Genomic DNA, 19,013 nt, shown 5'->3' on the forward strand with positions numbered 1-19,013 from the left:
TACATATTGCATGACATATGTTATATTATGTAGATAGGTTACATTAGTAATTACTATCTCTTAATGGTGAGATACCAGTATTACCTTTTTTGCCTTATATTAATTTTATTAATTTTCTAATTGTTTTTAGGGGGGAGGGGAAGGGAGGTAATTAGGTTTATTTATTTACTATTATTTTTTAATTTAACTGGAGGTACTGGGGATTGAACCCATGACCTCGTTTGTGCATGCTAAGCATGTACTCTAACACTGAGCTATACCCTCCCCTCTAATTTTCTAAGTTTTAATAAAAATACTATTACTAACTTTTTAATGAGTCCTAAGGAGCCAGAACACAGCGTGAGGGCAATGAAAGAGAAATCAAGTAGTGACTGTCAGGTCCTGGCACCCATTTAAGACAAAATGTTGTCTTAATCCCCGTGCCTCTACTGTGCTGAGAAGTTTGATGGGAAATCTATCAGGAGATGGCCAGAGATGATGTCCCAGGGTCCTACCAGCCTCACAGACAAACCTTGGTGTGTTCTGGGCTTACCTGGCAATCAGGCTCTGGGTAGTAACCATTTGCATCACAATAAGGCTAAAAGTGGTGAAAAGGAGTCAGAAAGATGCAGGGTTTGGGTTTTTTTTCTTTTTATTATTGAAGTATAGTTGATCTGCAATATTATGTTAGTTTTTGGTATACAGCAAAGTGATTCAGTTTTTTATATATATATGTGTATATATATTATATATATATATACACATACATATATATCCATATATCCATATATATATGCTTTTTCATATTCTTTTCCATTACAGTATATTACAGGATACTGAATATAGTTCCATGTGCTACACAGTAGAACCTTGTTGTTTATCTATTTCATACATGGTAGTTTATATCTGCTAACCCCAAACTCCTAATTTACCTTCCCTACCCGCTTTCCCCTTTGGTAACCATAAGCTTGTTTTCTGTCTGTGAATCTGCTTCTGTTTTGTAAATAAGTTCATTTGTATCATATTTTAGATTCCACATATAAGTGATATCATATGGTATTTGTCTTTCTCTCAGAAAGACACCGGTTTGAATCCTGACTCTTCTATTCCTATCCCCTTGATTTTTGGACAAGATTCTTTGAGTATCAATTTTCATTTGGTTTGATCTCCCATCTGTAAAATTAAGGACATAATACTATTCTGGGAAGGCTGACGAGAGGGTTTAAAATGGTAATGCTTACTGAAATCCTCTCATACAGCGATGGTGTTTGGGATGTTTTGGAAAAGTCTGGTTCCCAGAGGGAGCCTGGCCTTGGGGTTCTGGAGCACCATGATACTGTCACCTTTGGGGTGGGCTGGAGGGTGGCCTCTTGCCTTGCCCCCACCTTGTCTGTGGCCAGTTTGGGAATAGAGTAGAGTTGTACAGTTGCCTAGTAACATCTCTAGGAATCCAGGAAGTTAAAGTTTTGGAAGCTGTGGAGGAAAGGAAAGGTGGGGTCTTGCATGTTTTAATTTAAACTGACATGTACCAGGTGGGTGCTGTACTCTGGTGATCTAAGTGATTCTAAGTACTGGAGCACTTGTAATCTTTGTTCTGTTTTAACATAATGTATACATAAGGTTCAAAATTCAAAACGTACAACAGAGTGAAACATCTCCCTCTATCCCTGTCTTTTCATGTACTACCACTCAGCGCCTCCCTAAGGATGACAGACTTATCACTTTCACAGGAGTCCTTTAAGAGCTGTGTTATATATATACAGGCACATCAGTGAACATGTTTTTTTTTTTCTACCCTCCTTTTTGTACAAATGGTAACATACTAACTACTTGGTTTAGGACTTTGTTTATTTCGCTTCAAGACAGCTCTGGTTCTCTCTTTGATCTGATGGTTGCAGTACCTTTGGTCCCCCAAAGCCTAAAAAATTTGGTTGTCTCCACACTTTCACTTTTATGATGTTGCAATGAATTGCCTCTTAAAGGTGTCATCTCATAGCCCCACAATAAATTTGTAGGATAAATTCCCAGAAGGAGAATTTCTGGGTCAAGGGTATAGATTTTTGCACTTCTGATAGATGCTTTGATGATTAAATTGCTCTCCAAAGAAGCTGTATCCATTTAAGCTGCCCTCTTCTAGGTAGGGTGTTTCTAAACTTCTGGATTCTCAGGTTGGTGAGTAGAAAAAAGGAATCTCAAGGTAGTTTAAATTTTTATGGATCTTTCGAAGCTCCTCTAGCTACCCTCGTCATTGACCCCCTTCTCCTTTGTTTCCAGGACCTGAGTGGGTGCAGCATCCTGTCAATACATCTCATTGTGTTCTGGCTGCTACAAGCAAGGGATTGGGTGTTTGCCCCTCTGCTTCCAGAAGTGTCCTTTGCTGATACTCCCAGAAATCTGTAGCCAGAGCATCTGTCCTTGCTTCCTGCACACATCCCATTCCTTCTCCACTGCTCTGGTCATCCAACCACCTATTTTATATTTTGGGGTTTAGCTGACTCCCAGTTTTAGCAAAAGAGGATTTTTGTTTTTGTTTTTCATACAGTTTTGGGGAATAACTTTAGCGAAAACAGGGAAAAGATGACCCTTTGTCCTCAAATTGAAAATCCTAAAACAAAGAGGCAGGTATTAGAATCATCCATTTCCCAGGTGTAAACACGGACACTGAGGCTGGTTAGAAAGTACATCCCTGTGATAATGTGACCCCAGAACTGTGGTGCTAGCTGTAACTCAGTTGTTCTCCCCATGACTTTAGGTAAATCGCTTCACTTCTCTCAGATCTCAGCTTGCCCATCTGTGAAACCAAAACACTTGTGACTTTCAAAATGTCTTAGGAGCCCAAAGTCCCTGAGTAGCTGTCAGAGGATGGAGGAATGGAGGAGAGCAAGAAATGGTGGTGGTGTGGGGTCTTCCACTAGAAAGATCACAGCTTCTTATCTGTATTGACATCACTGACTTAAGCCTAAGATTTATTTTGTTAAGAGGGTAATTAATGGGAAGAAACAAACAAAAAAAGGGAAAATCACTGCACTATCTCAGAGGTTGCAAACTGATGGCTCATAGGCTGAAAGTGGCCTATTTGGTCCACAAAGTGTATTTTAAAATGTTTAATTAGTTGCTAAATTTAAAAAATCCAGAGATTTCGTGCAGAACTGTGTATCTCTGGCTGCTCTTTATAAGAATCAAAGACATGACAGCATGGGGATCACAAACCAAACACAATACACAGGTGTAGCAAGCCCCAGATCCGGAAACTGGGCATCACTACAAAGGACTCCATAAGGCCCTTCATGTCCCCTTCAGATGACATCCCTCCCCAAGGCAAAGGTAAGCACACTCCAGACTCCTAACAGCATAGATCAGCTGTGTCTGCTTTTATACTTGATACCGGTGGAATCACACAGCTTGTCCTATTTTGTATCTTGTGTCTTTCACTCAACATTATGTTTGCAGGCTGCATTCACATCATGGCATGTAGCTGTAGTTCATTTGTTTTCATTGTTTTTATCGTGTTCCATTGTATAAATATCTCACAATCTATTCATTTGCTGTTGATAGGCATTCTTATTGTTTCTGGATTTTGGCTACTATGAATCTTGCTGCTATGGACATACTTCTACACATTCTATCATGTATACTGTAATGAAAAAGAGTATGAAAACGAATCTATGTATGTAGACATATGATTGAAACATTATGCTGTACACCAGAAATTGACACATTGTAACTGACTATACTTCAATTAAAAATAAATAAATAATCGCAATACTGGTGCACACAGGTATCGACTTCTGGTGGGCACAGAGGCTGGAGTAGAACTGCCGGGTACCAGAGTTACTCTGCACAAGCTCTGCTTTGGCAGAACTGGCCCAGGGTTTTCCAGAGTGGTTGAACCAACCTACCTTCCTCGAGAGGCTGTGAATTCCAGTTGCTTGCCTTACTCATAGTTGTTCCCTGAAAGGTTCCAAAAGGCACTGGGTTTGGGGACCCCCAGACAAATGCATTCTACAGGTTCTTCAAACTCTTAACCTTCCAGTCTTTTCTGGAATGAGAGAAGAGTGAATGACTGCTCCAAGTCCTCTCAAGGGTACCTGCTTTTCCTCTTCCTTTGTAATTCTTGACTGGGATTCCTTCATTTCAATATCCATTCATCTCTCCAAGCTGAGACCTTAAAGGTTGGGGTGGAGCCAGACATGGCGGCGGGGGTGGAGAGACGGAAGAACGTTCCAGGTTGAGGTGAGGCAAGAGTGTGTTTAAATTGTCTGCAGGCAAAAGGGAAAAAAGAATACAAGTTCTCAATGGGGGCGGCACTGCCTACAGAGAGGATTTGAGACAGGATTGGGGGAATGGGCCGCTGGCGTTTCAAATCAAGACGAGGAGGGTCCTGGAAAGCACAGAACTGCTCTGGCCAAGGAAATACCTCCCTCACCCACCCACTGCCTGGAAAGCCCTTGTAGAGTGAAGCTAAGAGCAAGTAAAAGAAGTTGATCTTGATTGGAGGGTGAGTAGGAGGTTGAGGCTGGGGGAGGGGGAATGGGGTGTGTCCCACTGTCATGTAAATACCCCTCCAGGCGGCTCCAGAGCTTATTTAAACCTCTGTCACCTGGGGCAGTCTTAGTTCTCCCAGCTCTCTCGACGTGCGTCTCCACTACGTTAGGTCCTTGGCTTTTCTCACAGCATGGCCCCCAAACACCAGTCTGCACTTCCGACTCAAGCCAAGAAACCGAAGAAACTGAGACTGACTCCTGCCCCCAGGCCGGAGGGAACATCGACCTCTCTGAACTTGCCAAAGGAAGGTACGTCCTGACACTACATTTTACTGGAAATTTAAGGGATTTGCAAAGATTGACTTTTAGGTGACTTTTTTTGAGATGGGACCCCAAACTCCCCTTACAAGAATTTTAAACATGAGCTGCGTGGATTAGGTTTATGTGAAGAAAGAACCAGAAGGGGTGAAACTGGGAGACCTGGAGCACGTGTAAGCTCATCCCTGGCCCCAACCCCACACCTACGATGAGCCCAGTCCCCAAACTCATTCCTTTTCTTTGCTGTCTTGGTAAGTGGCACCAGAAACTGGGGGAAACATATTGACTCCTTTCCTCTCCTTCACTCCTCCATGTCCCATCAGATCTCTGAGTCCTGGTGGTTTGACCTCCTCAACACTTCTCACATCCGTCTACCTCTCTTTCCTGCTGTTGCCGCCTGCCCACAACTCTGGCCCGGATTACTGCCACCTCCTCATCTTGCTTCCGGCTTCCTCCTCCTCCCATCCAGCCAAAGCAAAGCCAAACACGTGACTCCCTGGTTTAAAAACCCTTCCTAGCCTTCCCATTGCCTTTGAGGTGTGGGCTAATACTTCCGGGACACTGCCCACTCGGTCCCTGCCGACCTCTCCAGGTTCATGCCCCCTCCAGCACCTTTAACCTCTCTTCACCTTCTGGGGCTCCATTCTCTCACCTCAGGGCCTGGACTCCCGTTTGTCCTCTGCCTGGATCACTCCCCTCTCCCTACCTATGTCCATCTTCTCTTTCTGCAGCTTCCTGTTGAAAAGTCGCTTCTTGCAGGCATTCTCCTTTGAGCCACAGCTGCTGGGAGTTAGGAGCCCCCTTCTGCCCTTGCAGCACCCAGTCACCCCAGCCCGGCCCTTACATCATTACATTGTAATTGTCGGTTTCATGCCTGCCCCTCCCCCCATTAACCCCTGGAGGTGAGGGGTGTGTTTTACAAACACACAGCTTGGAGTTGGGCACTGAGTGGATTGTTCTGGTGATTAGACCTCCTTGATAGATTGGGGATGTGATGGGGCCTTCACGGGGATTGGGTTTGGATAGGTGGAAGGCAGGAAAGCATTGCTCCAAGGAAAACATGACAGCAGGCTGGCTCAATGCAGAGAGGAGGGGCTCAGAACCCGGGGAATCTTCCTAACTTGCTGACTTGGCTGAGGTCCAGCTGTGCTTGTGGAAGGAGCACTGGATGAGGAGTCCTCATTGCAGAGCTCCTGTGGATCTGCTGGGTGATGTGGCAAGTTTAATGATAATGGGTTTCAGTCTATCCCCTTCCAAATGAGAAGCAAAGACCTCCCGCCCAGCTGATGCCCCGGTAAAGCTAGACAGCCAGGGCTTGAAACCTGGCTCTGTCCGGCTATGTGACCTGTGGGCAAGAAACATGATCTATGTTTCTTTCATCTTACTGTAAAATGGGCTCAACAGTACCTATCTGTTAGGCTTGTTGTGAGGCTTAAGTGGAAGTGAAACACAAGAGTGATTGGCTCATAATCAGTGCTCTTGAGACAGATAGTAAGTTCCTTCCCACTTGCGAGCAGCAAAATGTGGATGAGTCCTTCTGGTCGCCTTCTGTTTAGCTTCCTGGGAGTTAACAAACAGGACCAGAAGGGATCGCAAGGTGCAACCACAGTCCCTCCAAGTTATTTCCTCTTGGGACGCTGCTGCATCATAGGGAACACCAGCATCTCTGCTCCAATCTTTAAATTGTGGGGTTCTCCTCCTTCAAAGGGAGCTGGGAAGAAAAGGAGAGGGAGGAACTCTGAGAGTGAGGTGAGAGGCCAAGGGGAGAATGCAGAGCTCCGAATGTTGAAGAGGGAGAGAGACCAAAGAGAACAATAATTCAGTGAATTATCTCTTGGTGTATCCAGACCACTCCCCCGTTTACTGAAACTCTTGCCCTTTTGCTTTCTCTTTCTCTTCCACTTCCTAGTGTGTGCTCCTTGACTTCATCTTGAGAAGTGCTATGGGAGAGGTCAGGACGAGCAGAATGGTCCTAAGGGCTGGAGTGGTGGGAAGGGAGCCTTGAAGCCCACTGCCTAATCAGAAAGCATCACGAGGCTCCCTGGAGCCCCTGCAGATACGTGGGAAACACAGGTAGATCCAGCACTTTGGAGATGCTCTGGGTCACTGGTACCAGTGAGTAGGCTTTTTGTATGAAAACAGCAGCCTTTACTTAACATGGTGTTTTTCAGACTGTTTCATTCCATTTGTGGGTCATGAAATCATTTTAGTGGAGAGTGACCTGCATTTAAAGAAAATAAAATAGAAGATTAAGAGTCATCACAAAGAGTAAGCATTGTTTTGTGCATAGGTGTGTGCTGGGTTCTAATGTCAAATGTACCTCTTACTGTAGTTCAGGTCAAAAAATGGAAAAACTCTGTCTTAGGGCAGGGGTTTTGTCGTCCCCTAACCTTAATTCTACGACTTGCATCAGAAGAAATTGAGTTTATCTGTGAACTGATAGTATTAATACCTATCTCTTGTATTTCATGAGGATTAATGAGAAAACGTGTGTACTTACCACAGCCTGTGGCCCATGCTACATGCTTCAGAGTGCACTGGAACCTGCTGTTTCCAGTTCTTTTCAGTGACATAACAGCAGTAGCAGGAAACTGGCCATGGTGAGAACATTTTTATACCACTGAAATCAGCAAATGCTACAAATCAGGGATTTTGGTTTGTTTTTTTCTCTTCTGGGAGCTGGTTGTCAAACATTTATCAGCTTCTCATTGGTGCTAATAATTCTTCCCTTAAAAAGCCTGTCCAATTGGGATAGGTATGGACTGAGCTGGCCACAACCGAGAATAATAAGGTTTGGAGGAGAAAGATTAATTTCTGGGTTTTGGGGAAAGTCCCAAGAAGATATTTGTATTCTCTACCCGTGGACTATATGCCATTTAACATTTATCCATCACCCACCAATGGACTATCTTGGACACTAAAGATACTACTTGAGTTTTAAGAGCTGATAGTAAAATGTGAATGTTGGAAGGCAAATAGTCCAACCCCAAGTTTTGGTTACAAATACCCAAGGAGAGGTTTCAGGCTTTTTGTGGCCCATGTCTTAGGGCCCTGCATGCAGAAGGGAGTAGGACAGTGGTGCACTTGCATTACCAGGAAAGCACAGTTTAAAACAGAAACGGCTTTGGTTCTACTTTGTGTTTCAAGACCTGGCCTCTTAAGCAGACCATGCTGGTCCTCTCTCTGACACGGTGAAATGAAATTAACACCGCCTACCCCATCTCGCAGTTGTGTGGCTTCAAAGCGATGCAGGCTCAGTTGCTGGGACTGGAGCTTAGCACTATGTACGACTTCTTGCAGACTCCTTGAATTCGGCACCGAGTTGGGCCAAAAGGACCCACGGGTGAATGTGACACCTTGCCTTCTGAGCACTTCCACTTTAGTGCGGCCCTGCTTAAGATCATCGCTAATACGACGTTCCATGCCTTTTCTGAATTTTATAATTTTGTAACAAAAATAGGTCCAGAGAGGAAAAGTGACTTGCCCAAGTGCAAACAGCCTGTTACACAGAGCTTGGGCTAAGAGCCAGGAAAAGGCCTTGTGTGTGTGTACCGGGCTGCTTCGGGCTTTGCCAACAAGCAGCCTTCTCGTCTGGGAAATAGGATGGAGGTGCAGTCTTCCTTCCCCCAGGAATAGGGACTCCCGGTAGTGTCCCAGAGTGCAGAACCTGGGGTGGGTATATTTCTGAGCCCCTAATGTGAAGACAGGCTACTACTAGGCCTGCGCTTTTGGGGGGCTGCGGACACCCCTCTCCCCCGCGCCACCCCGCGGAGAAGGGAAGCCGCTCCGCCACCACGTGACGCACCAGCCCGGGAGCCTGCGCGCTGCCTGGCGAGGCCCCGCCCCCCGGGCCGCCGCGCGCCCGTAGAGCGCAAATGTCCCGGGTCGGTCCGGAGAAGGGGAAAGCGGGGGAGGGGTGCGCGGCGCAGGGGGCCGGCCCCGTACGTCGCGGCGTTCCTTCCTCCCGCCTCTTCGCCTGGCCCTGTGTCTCCTCGCAGCGGCCCCGCCCCCTCGTCCCGGAGCCCCGGCCAATGGTGAGGCGGCGCGAGCCTCTCCGGCCGGGGGCGGGGCGTGCGCGCTGGGCCTGGCGCGCCTGCGCCCTGCCGCCCGCCCCTCGCCGTGAGGAGGAGGTGGAGGAGGAGGCGGCTTGGGGAGAACGAGCAGCGAGCTGGAGCGCGGAGCGTGAGTGAGGGAGCCCAGCCGCCTGCCCGCCCGCCGCCGCCTCCCCTCCCTAAGCAGGAGCCCGGGCCGGGGCCCGGCACGCCGCCCCAGCCCCTCCCTCGTCGTCAGGCCGCGAGGGCAGCGCGCGCAAGCCAGGGGGAGGGAGAGCGAGCGAGCGCCGGGAGGAGGCGGCCGGACCGAGCGAGCACCCGCGCGTGTGGCGTGAGGGGAAGCCGCTGCCCGCCCCCTTCGCCTTCCCTTCTCTCCCCCTCCCCGCTCCCCCCCCGACCGCGGAGCAGCACCATGTCGGCGCCGGCGGCCAAAGTCAGTAAAAAGGAGCTCAACTCCAACCACGACGGGGCCGACGAGACCTCAGGTGAGGAGCAGTCGAGGCGGGGGCCGGCCCGCGCCGCCATCTTCGCCGCCCGTCCGGCCGCAGGCCGCCGGCGGTGCCCGGGGCGCGCGGGGGGCGCTGAGCGGACGAGCCGGCGCGCGCCTCGGCGCCCTTTTTTGTGCGCGCGGGGCCGGGGCCGGGTGGCGCCGCCGCGGCGGACGGCGCTGCGAGGCGGGGGCGCTGCGGCCTGCTCGGCGCGGGCGGAGGAGACCCCCCCTTCCTCTCCCCCCTCCCTCGCTCTCCTCCCCCTCCCTCCCTCCCGAGAAGCCTCTCTTTATTGTGCTCCGCCATGATGCCTCGCTCCCATCAGCCGCCGCCGCCGCCACATGGTGCGGCCGGACGCGGCCCCGCGCCCAGGCCTCCGCGCGGCTCCCCCTTCGCGCTCGGCCCGCGGGCGGCGCCCCCGCACCCCCACCCGGAGGCCGGACCCGGCACGGCCCTCCGCCTCGAGTTGGGGCGGGGTGGGGGCGCGGGAAGCACGCGGCCGGCCGCGCCGCGGGCCCGGGCCGCCCGGAGGATGCTCTCGCCGGCCCCCGGCACTCCCCACGTGGGGTGGCCTCCCGGTCGCGGCAGCGCGCTGAGAAAGCTGGCGCGGCGGCTGGTGTCGGAGGGTCTTTACAATGGTTCGTGGAAAATCTCCGAGCCTTTTCCGTGAAGGCTTTCTCGGCAGGGGGGCTGCACAACCCAGGATGGTTGCCGGAAATGAACTGCGCGATCAGGCCCCTTCACGCCCACTTAGCTTTGTAGGTTTTGCAGTCTTTACCGGACAAAACGGTACCTTTCCCATAGCACACCCCTCTTTCCTCCTCTCCCTTTGGCTTATAGTTTCCTGACTTCGTTCTTGCTTCCTCTAAGTGTGCTCCCAAATCATGTGGGGCCGCATCTGAAATCAGCCCTCCTGAAATTGGGTTGGAGCGGTGAGAAAGGTCAGATTCCAGTTCTGGGGTTCATATTCTAAGAAGGTAAAGTCGAGTGTTTGCGGTTGTGGGTTCTAGTTCCGAGAGCCTTCCCTGTCTTTGTAGGCGTGTCTGATGTCTTAATAGTAATCGATACTGAACAGTATTTTCAACTTTGTATAAACGGTGATTCCACGATGGAGATAGGTGGTGTCCTAATTTTTGTTATTGTCGTGGGTTAGATTCCATATTGTAGTTAATAGCCGGTATTACTCTATTGCAAGTATATAACGTGATTTGTAAAAACATTTAAGAGTTTCTGAGTAGGGTTTGTTCCTTTACCTCTCAATAGAAACATTAATAATTGGTCTCTTGTAATGGAACGCTTAGAAACTGTTACAGTCGAACATTTTGAGTAGTCTTAACAGCGTGATTTGAAGTCTTTTAATTATAAAGTAATTTGTTAACTACACGCTTGAACAGGTGGAGAGCATGCCTGGTAGTAGTAGTAGTTAGGTGTTTTTCTTTAAACAGCTTTATTGATATAATTCACATCACAGATAGTGTTAACATCAGGAAAAGTAGTTAAACTTACTAGTATTGAGCCTCGTGCACCTTTTTCTTGCAGAAAAAGAACAACAGGAAGCAATTGAACATATTGATGAAGTACAAAATGAAATAGACAGGTAAAGTTTTTCTCAGTTTACTTTGGAGGAGTTTTCTGACATATATCTTATGGTTTGGCAGTCATTGAAACTGATCAAATGTCTACTGGCCAAGTGGAGGTGATTATAATTTGGTTGGAAATAACTATGAGGATTCAGTGTTATTTTTCTGTGAAATATTTGTACAGTCAAAGTTTCTGATGAGGTACATTTACCTTGTAAAGATTGAGTTTACTTTCATAGGCTACAAATTGAGGTGTGTGTGGACGTCTGACAATTTAGCATTATGGCATCAGTGTTGCTCTGACTTGCCTTATAACTTTTGTTACTTGATTGGCAGCTTTTTTCTTGTTTTGCCTGAGGGAAATTGAATTGAAGTTAGCCTGGTGACAGAGTAGCTAAAAGTAAATATACAATGTTACCAAAATACTGTTTGGGCACTTAAAGTAAACTGTTGTTAATAGTGGTATTGGTAAAATAGATCAAATTGCTATCTTAATTTTGACTTGAGTGGCTACAAAAATCTAGGTGATTTGCTTATTATAAGTAAGTACTTTGCACTGTTCTAAAGCTAATCAGGGCGAATATTCTATAAACTCAGCAATTTTTGTGTTTGTTAAATACTGTCGTCGTCAACTTGTCTCCTCTTTTGCTTCAGACTTAATGAACAAGCCAGTGAGGAGATTTTGAAAGTAGAACAGAAATATAACAAACTCCGCCAACCATTTTTTCAGAAGAGGTCGGAATTGATCGCCAAAATCCCAAATTTTTGGGTAACAACATTTGTCAACCATCCACAAGGTATGTTACGGCAGAGCATTATTAAAGGGTATGGGATGTCCATTTGTTACAGAATAGAAGGGTCTTCGTTTAGGTTAAAGACTTGGTGCATCATGTTAGTTACATGCAGAGGTTGAAATAGGGATAGGCTTGAAATTAATGCTATTTAGAAAAGATTGTATTCTAACTTGGAATTCTATTCAGTTATTGATAAAAGATTGACAGCCATTTAGTTTTCAGTTAATAATGGATTTATGAAATCAAAGCAGCTCACTAAATTTGGAAAACTTTTGTAAAGAGATTGCTTGAGTTGTTCATAATATTTAGTAGTCATTTGATCTGTTTGCTGGTCTAGTGTCTGCACTGCTTGGGGAGGAGGATGAAGAGGCGCTGCATTATTTGACAAGAGTTGAAGTGACAGAATTTGAAGATATTAAATCAGGTTACAGAATAGATTTTGTAAGTACCAGTAACTTGTCGCTATGGAAATTAACTTGAGCTTTGGTTAGAAGGACTGTTTGTATTGATTTCTAATTTTATAATCGTTTATTATAGTATTTTGATGAAAACCCTTACTTCGAAAATAAAATTCTCTCCAAAGAATTTCATCTGAATGAGAGTGGTGATCCATCTTCAAAGTCCACTGAAATCAAATGGAAATCTGGAAAGGTATTTGAGGAATTGTTGGGCATAAATATCTTTTATAGTTTGATTCAGTTGAACCATTTAGCTAATACTTGGTGCTTTGTTAAATGCAAATCCTTAAGTATATAAAAAGCTCCATTGTGTTAAAGCCAAATAGAATAGCTCGGAGGCCTTACAAATTATGGTGCAAGTTTTTGTAGAAATTAAGTAAATCATTTTGGTGTCTCCATTGATGACTGAGCTCTCCAAATGACTTGCCATGTCCCTAAATCCATTTCTGTTTGCATTTAACTAGCAAATAGATTTTAAATTTACTATATTATGGTATTAGTTGTTGAAGTGAAACTAATTTTATTAAAAAGCGAAGTCTAGATGATAACTTCCATGAAAAGCTTGTTACAAATTAGACAATGTTCTTTACAGACCTAAAATTCTAGGACTTCTCTTTTTCTCCTTATCTGCTATACTTTTTATATGTATTTTTGGGTAAGGATAATGTAGATAACATACTAATGTCCATTTTTTGCTCTGCTTTTGGGTCAAAACATTTAAATTACAGGAAATTGAAAAAAATATTTTATAGGAAATTGAAGTGTAGAGAGTCTACATCAAAAGTTCTCCCATCTTTATTTAGGATTTGACGAAACGTTCAAGTCAAACACAGAATAAAGCCAGCAGGAAGAGACAGCATGAGGAACCAGAGAGCTTCTTCACCTGGTTTACTGATCATTCTGATGCAGGTGCAGATGAGTTAGGAGAGGTCATCAAAGATGATATTTGGCCAAATCCATTGCAGTACTACTTGGTGAGTTAAGAATGTTCTTTTTTATTCTAGGTTGCACTTGTTGCATTTGTTTGAAAATGAGTTACTAAGGTAACTTTTTTTTTTTAAGGTTCCTGACATGGATGATGAGGAAGGGGAAGGAGAAGAAGATGATGATGATGATGAAGAAGAAGAAGGATTAGAAGATATTGATGAAGAAGGGGATGAGGATGAAGGTGAAGAAGATGAAGATGACGATGAGGGGGAGGAAGGAGAGGTAAGAAAATTTTTTTGGTTAAATCCAAAAGGATAATCTTCAAAGAGTTCACCGTGTTGTATATATTGAATAGTGGGACTGGTTCAACTAATTGTGGGAGGATCTATAGGAAAGATAAGCTGTTTTGTCCAAGACTGGAGGAAATTTTGCTAAGTTCATTGATTTAATTAGTTCTGCTCTTGTGGTTCGTTTTTGTGGCTGCTCAGTTCTGTCATTCCCTAGCAAGTAAGTACTTAATGAAAGTGTTATGGATAATGCAGCTGGTCAAATTCTGAGAAATTTCCCAAAGAAGAAAAATATGCATGTTTTGGACAAATTCTTATAATCCGATTTGAGATAGACTGGTTTTTGGTTTGTATAACTTGGTCTAAACGATGTCTGATTTAGTTAATGCTGAAAATGTATCTGAAATACCATCACTGGGTCTTTCTATTGAAAATCGATGCAGGTTGATGTATAGTTGGCCCTTCGTGCGATGGGTTCTGCATCTTCAGGTTCAACCAATGGCAGATTTTTTTATTCTAGGAAGTTCCAAAAGGCAAAACTTGAACTATTAGACATTGTATTTACATTGTATTTGTTATAAGTAACCTGAGGTAATTTAAAGTATATGTGAGGATGTGGCTAGGTGCTTTGCAAGTACTATGCCCTTTTAGATAAGGGGCTTGAGCATCTTGAGCATTTTTGTATCTGGAGAGGATTCTGAACCATCCCTTGGAGGTACCAAGGGGTAACTGTATCCGCTCATAAAACTAATTTCCCTTAGCATGTTCTATGGAGTCCATCATGATTTGTATGAATGGGGACTGACCTTAGGATTAACCCTAAAGATTAACTGCCTGCCTTTTTTCTTAACAGGAAGATGAAGGAGAAGATGACTAATGGAACACTGATGGATTCCAACCTTTTTTTAAAATTTTCTCCAGTCCCTGGGAGCAAATTGCAGTCTTTTTATTTTTATTTTTTTTCTCCTCTTGTGCTCAGTCGCCCTGTTTTTGAGGTCTCTTTTCTCCTTTTTACCATGGTTCTCAACTTGTTTTGGGGGGAAATACCTTGAGCAGAATTCAGTGGGAGAAGAATCTCTACCCCTTTCTGTTCCAAATTCATTTTTATCCCTTCCTGTCTCAACAAAAACTTTATGGAATCAACACCACCATGCTCTGTGGGAAAAAAGAAAAACCTTCTGCTCCCTTAGCTCTGCTGGAAGCTGGAGGGTGCTAGGCCCCTGTGTAGTAGTGCATAGAATTCTAGCTTTTTTCCTCCTTTCTCTGTATATTGGGCTCAGAGATTACACTGTGTCTCTATGTGAATATGGACAGTTAGCATTTACCAACATGTATCTGTCTACTTTCTCTTGTTTAAAAAAAGAAAAAAAAAACTTAAAAAAATGGGGTTATAGAAGGTCAGCAAAGGGTGGGTTTGAGATGTTTGGGTGGGTTAAGTGGGCATTTTGACAACATGGCTTCTCCTTTGGCATGTTTAATTGTGATGTTTAACGGACATCGTTGCAGTTTAAGATGACACTTTTAAAATAAAATTCTCTCCTAATGATGACTTGAGCCCTGCCACTCGATGGGAGAATCAGCAGAACCTGTAGGATCTTATTTGCAATTGACATTCTCTATTGTAATTTTGTTCCTGTTTTATTTTTAAATTTTTCTTTTTGTTTCACTGGAAAGGAAAGATGATGCTCAGTTTTAAACGTTAAAAGTGTACAAGTTGCTTTGTTACAATAAAACTAAATGTGTACACAAAGGATTTGATGCTTTTCTCTCAGAACAGATATTCTTAATATGACTTTCCGAGTTTGACTTGTATAACATTGTTGTCAAACTTTGTCACCCTAACTTCGTATTTTTTGATACGCACTTTGTGGGATGACCTCAGGGCTATGTTGATTGAGTAAAGGGATTTGCATCAATGTATTAATGTCTCCATAGCTGGGAACCCATCATGGGTACAATTTTCCATCAGTTTCTGAAACTTTTCACATCATTCAGGATACTAGATTGCTGAAAACTCAGTCCTGAACGTGTTGTACCCTTGATTTGTATCTCAAATTGGCGCTTCAAAATACGGGCTTTTATTTACCTGGATATAATAGTGCCTGCCACCACCATCAGACAGACCTGGTGCTCTACTGCCAAGTTACACGCAGGGCAATTGTTGGCATGTCTTCACTGGCACTGTAAGATGTGGCCAAGAAGACAGGCTTGCAGAGTAAGAAGTCCGTATTGGTGGTAAGAAACTCAGGTTAGGAGTACTTTCGTCTCAGAGTACCAGCTTTTTAGCATATAGCTCTCAAATGAGGCCCGTCTGTGTGAATCTGGGTGAGATGATAGACTCTGCTTTGTCCGCTAAATGCCATTGTGCATAAATATCATTTTGAGAAGCTACCTAATGCATAAGCTTTTTAATGCTGTAAAATATAGTAGCTGAAATTAAATGCCACTTAACTTTTTCAGAGATGAATTAATGGACAGCCTGGTCAAATTTCAAAGCTTTTTGATGTATAAAACTTTATAAATGGAACTATTCCATCAATAGGCAAAGTGTAATGAAAACCTGTCTAAGATGGATAGTATGTAATTTCTGCACAGGTCTCTGTTTAGTAAATACATCACTGTATACCGGTCAGGAATCTTGCTCCAATAAAGGAACATAAAGATTTTTTTGATGGGTCATTCTCCTTGTTTACAAAACAAGAAATGTCACTCACTTTTGGATTTAGATGATAAGCTAGTTTTTCGTTTTGTTTTTCTCTTTGGTCTTGTTATTTATGTTTCTAGTGACTGGGGAATGGGAAGAGCTCCTCTTCAGATAGTTCAGTAAATATAGGTAACTCCTCAGAAAGGTACATGTGGAAGTCGTGGACAAGTTCTTGTTATTTGAAATGTAAGTTCCATAAGGGATTCAGTATTCTGAAATTTCAACATTTAAAGGAGTTTTCAATAGGGGGAAAACAGTCACTTGAAATAATACGAAGTAAGCTTGTGATTTTTGTTTCACAAAGTGACAGCAAACCAAAGCCAGATTCTATGTGCTGGTGAGATTTTGGCAGTTAGGTTATAGGTCACATTTAGTGGAATATTATATTTATTTGGGGGGAATGTCAAAAAATAGGAGGAGCCTCTAAAGGTAATTTCCTCCCAACTATCGAGACCATGTTTTAGATTCTTTTGTGCCCGTAAATCTTGTGAAAGAGTGCTAGGCTGTGAGAAAGCAGAAGGTGCAAGCTTAGTGTACTAGGAAAGTGGCTACAAAGTAGTGTGCTTGTTTCCCAACCGCAAGGGGAGATCTTGGGCTGAGCCTTAGGCAATGTTTTGGAAAGTGCTAGGTGAATGGCTCAAAGCTCTTGGTACAAGGACATATAAAAGGAAAAGAATAAATAGTGGCTGTTGAGATAGTTTCTGGGTCATCCTCTTCCAAAGCTGTACCATTCTCTGCTTATGAGAGGAAATTAATCACTATATGAATTGGGGGCGTAGAAGTCAATAGCTTATAGTGTGTCTTTGCATTTAATTTCAAAACCTTAAGGAACACTGCAGTTGAGGTTTGTCCAATGAGGTACTGATTTTTAAAAGACTTAATCTGTTCTCCCTGATCTCCACGACAGGCCATTACTATTTCATGTGACTCTGGCTCTAAAATGTAGGATTTAAATGTCCACAGAATGAGTACCTAAATGTTTTGTTGGGCTGACAAATTTGCATTACATCTGACCTGCTCCACTTGGGTTAGCTGTTTGGGTGATAAAAGGTATGTTCTATGATTACTGTTTATAGCACAACTAGTTACATGGCTTCACTTGGTCCAGTAAACAGGTTTGGTTTCTCTGCCTTTTTAGATTTCGTTACAAACCTATTCTGGCCGTTGCAAGAATGCAATTCTGTTGCCAAGAATGAAGATTCAGGGTTTCCTGAAGATTGAGACAGGCTCTCCTGCAGATGAATAAACAGCAAATTATTGTAATTATTTAAGAAGGACATCTTATTTTAAAGTGTCCCCCACCCTAGCAGTTACCATTCCCTCTTGTATATGTGGCTGTATTTAAAGAAGACTTACTTAGAGTTTATAATGGGTCTGGGGAAAGGGACTGCCATTTTGTGATTAGAACAAGGATAGTGGACAGTATTTGCCAGCTTGATTGGTTGGTGGCATGTTGTACTCTGATACCCAAGGAAGGCAAATCTAAATGTAGATGGGTTGATGTTTGTAATATTGAGAGGGGGCAAAAAGGGTATAGAAAGGGGAAAATGTTTCCTTATGTACCCTGCTGAGACAGTTCCTGTCAGGTTGATGTAACAATTTTAATAGCCAGTGAAGCCAGAGAGTTGGTTTGCGATACTTAATATCCCTTGGATGTTGACTGTGAACTTGTTTTCCTAAGAATTACAATTTCATGAAGTACCATCACCATAAGACATGTAAGGGGCAGCTATCTGGCCAGACCCATCCGTCAGCCCAGTACTGTAGGTTTGCCCAACCTAGGATTCATTAGGAAAGGTGAATGTATTCTGCTTCTGAACGCCTTTCTCTTTCACTGCTTGGTTGGTGAGGCAGTGAAACACTTCACAGCAAACTTGAAAAATCATTGAGTTCTTCCACATAATTCAACTTCCTGGCTGTAGGACTGGATAAGTGGTCCTCAAGGTGGGGAATAGACACCCTTCTGAAAGGGCTTTGCTTGTTTGATGTTTTTTTTCCTTCAAACCTGCAACCTGATAGTCTTTTTGCTTCAATTGTTAACGTTCAGCTAAGGACAGCTCCATAACCCCCATTTAAAAGAGCCTACTGTGTGCCTGGCTAGCTTACTAGGTATTAGATGTCTAGCCTTCAACATCTCTGATTTGTATATGTGTGTCGCACTTGCCTCTAATTATGAAGTTGTGTCCCCCACTGAACCAAGTTGCCTTTGCATATGTTGATGTCAAGTGGTATTTCCTATTGCATTTCCCATTGCAGAACAACCCCAGGATTGCCCATGTTTTGCTGGTCTCACTTTCCAGTCCACTGTGAAGGAGGTGGTCAAAGTGGAGCTGACATGATTTCCTCCAGTAAAAGCAATGGACAGCACCTCTTCCAAATCAGCAAATAAGCCGCCTTCAATATTTGACCCTTTATTCACTTTTGGGCCCTTGGATGAAGCTCCTTCCAGTGATGTCCTGGCACAAAGTGCTGATAAGCACAGGATGCCAGGAGGTGGCTAAACAGCCCTCGACTAGGCAGTAAAGAACCAGGACCCCCAATATAGGCAAGCCGTTGCCAGGATGCCTGGCACAGGCTAGTTACTTTCCTTAGATTATGGCTATTAAGGTGTAAATGTGTCTTCTGTTTAGGTGAGCCCTTTTGGGCAAAGGCTGAACAGCTCTGGTTGAACCAGAAAGCTCCAGTCTGGTCAAGGGATAGGATGGGGGTCCTGAGAGATTTCCGGATTCATTTCTAATTTGATGTGATTTGGTATAATTTGAGTGAGGCTTTATTGTTTTCCGACGCACATGTTCGTATAGTGACTATAAACAGGGCCAACACTCCCTGGGGGGGGGGCTATGGGTATGTGGTTTGCACATTTTACACCAACGACATCGGAGAGAAATCTCCACGAAGGAGCCAGGTCGTGGCGGGGTTCCGAGGAAGAGGAGGCTGACCAG

General features: G+C 44.3%; 1 protein-coding gene across 2 annotated transcripts; it reads left to right on the plus strand.

The window, feature by feature from the left end:
• Nucleotides 1-4,639: 4,639 nt before the first annotated feature.
• On the plus strand, nt 4,640-16,034 carry SET (SET nuclear proto-oncogene). 2 transcript variants are annotated; one of them, XM_074362348.1, is made up of 8 exons: nt 4,640-4,772; nt 10,861-10,918; nt 11,556-11,698; nt 12,033-12,136; nt 12,233-12,346; nt 12,957-13,127; nt 13,216-13,362; nt 14,221-16,034. In XM_074362348.1, the coding sequence occupies exons 1-8, from the start codon at nt 4,655-4,657 to the stop codon at nt 14,242-14,244; spliced, it is 879 nt and encodes a 292-aa protein (XP_074218449.1). In that variant the 5' UTR covers nt 4,640-4,654; the 3' UTR covers nt 14,245-16,034. The 2 variants fall into 2 exon arrangements, with proteins under 2 accessions (XP_074218449.1, XP_074218450.1); XM_074362349.1 differs by lacking the exon at nt 4,640-4,772 and adding an exon at nt 8,880-9,318.
• The last annotated feature ends 2,979 nt before the right edge of the window (nt 16,035-19,013 follow it).

Source organism: Camelus bactrianus, chromosome 4 (genome assembly GCF_048773025.1).
Source record: "Camelus bactrianus isolate YW-2024 breed Bactrian camel chromosome 4, ASM4877302v1, whole genome shotgun sequence".
Taxonomy (NCBI): domain Eukaryota; kingdom Metazoa; phylum Chordata; class Mammalia; order Artiodactyla; family Camelidae; genus Camelus; species Camelus bactrianus.

Excerpts from the sequence above, each read along its gene's own strand:
- SET (XM_074362348.1), top strand. The coding sequence starts at position 4,655 with ATGGCCCCCAAACACCAGTCTGCACTTCCGACTCAAGCCAAGAAACCG. Across the intron at positions 12,137-12,232 it reads CAGGTTACAGAATAGATTTT|TATTTTGATGAAAACCCTTA; the intron begins GTAAGTACCAGT and ends CGTTTATTATAG. Across the intron at positions 13,363-14,220 it reads ATGAGGGGGAGGAAGGAGAG|GAAGATGAAGGAGAAGATGA; the intron begins GTAAGAAAATTT and ends TTTTCTTAACAG.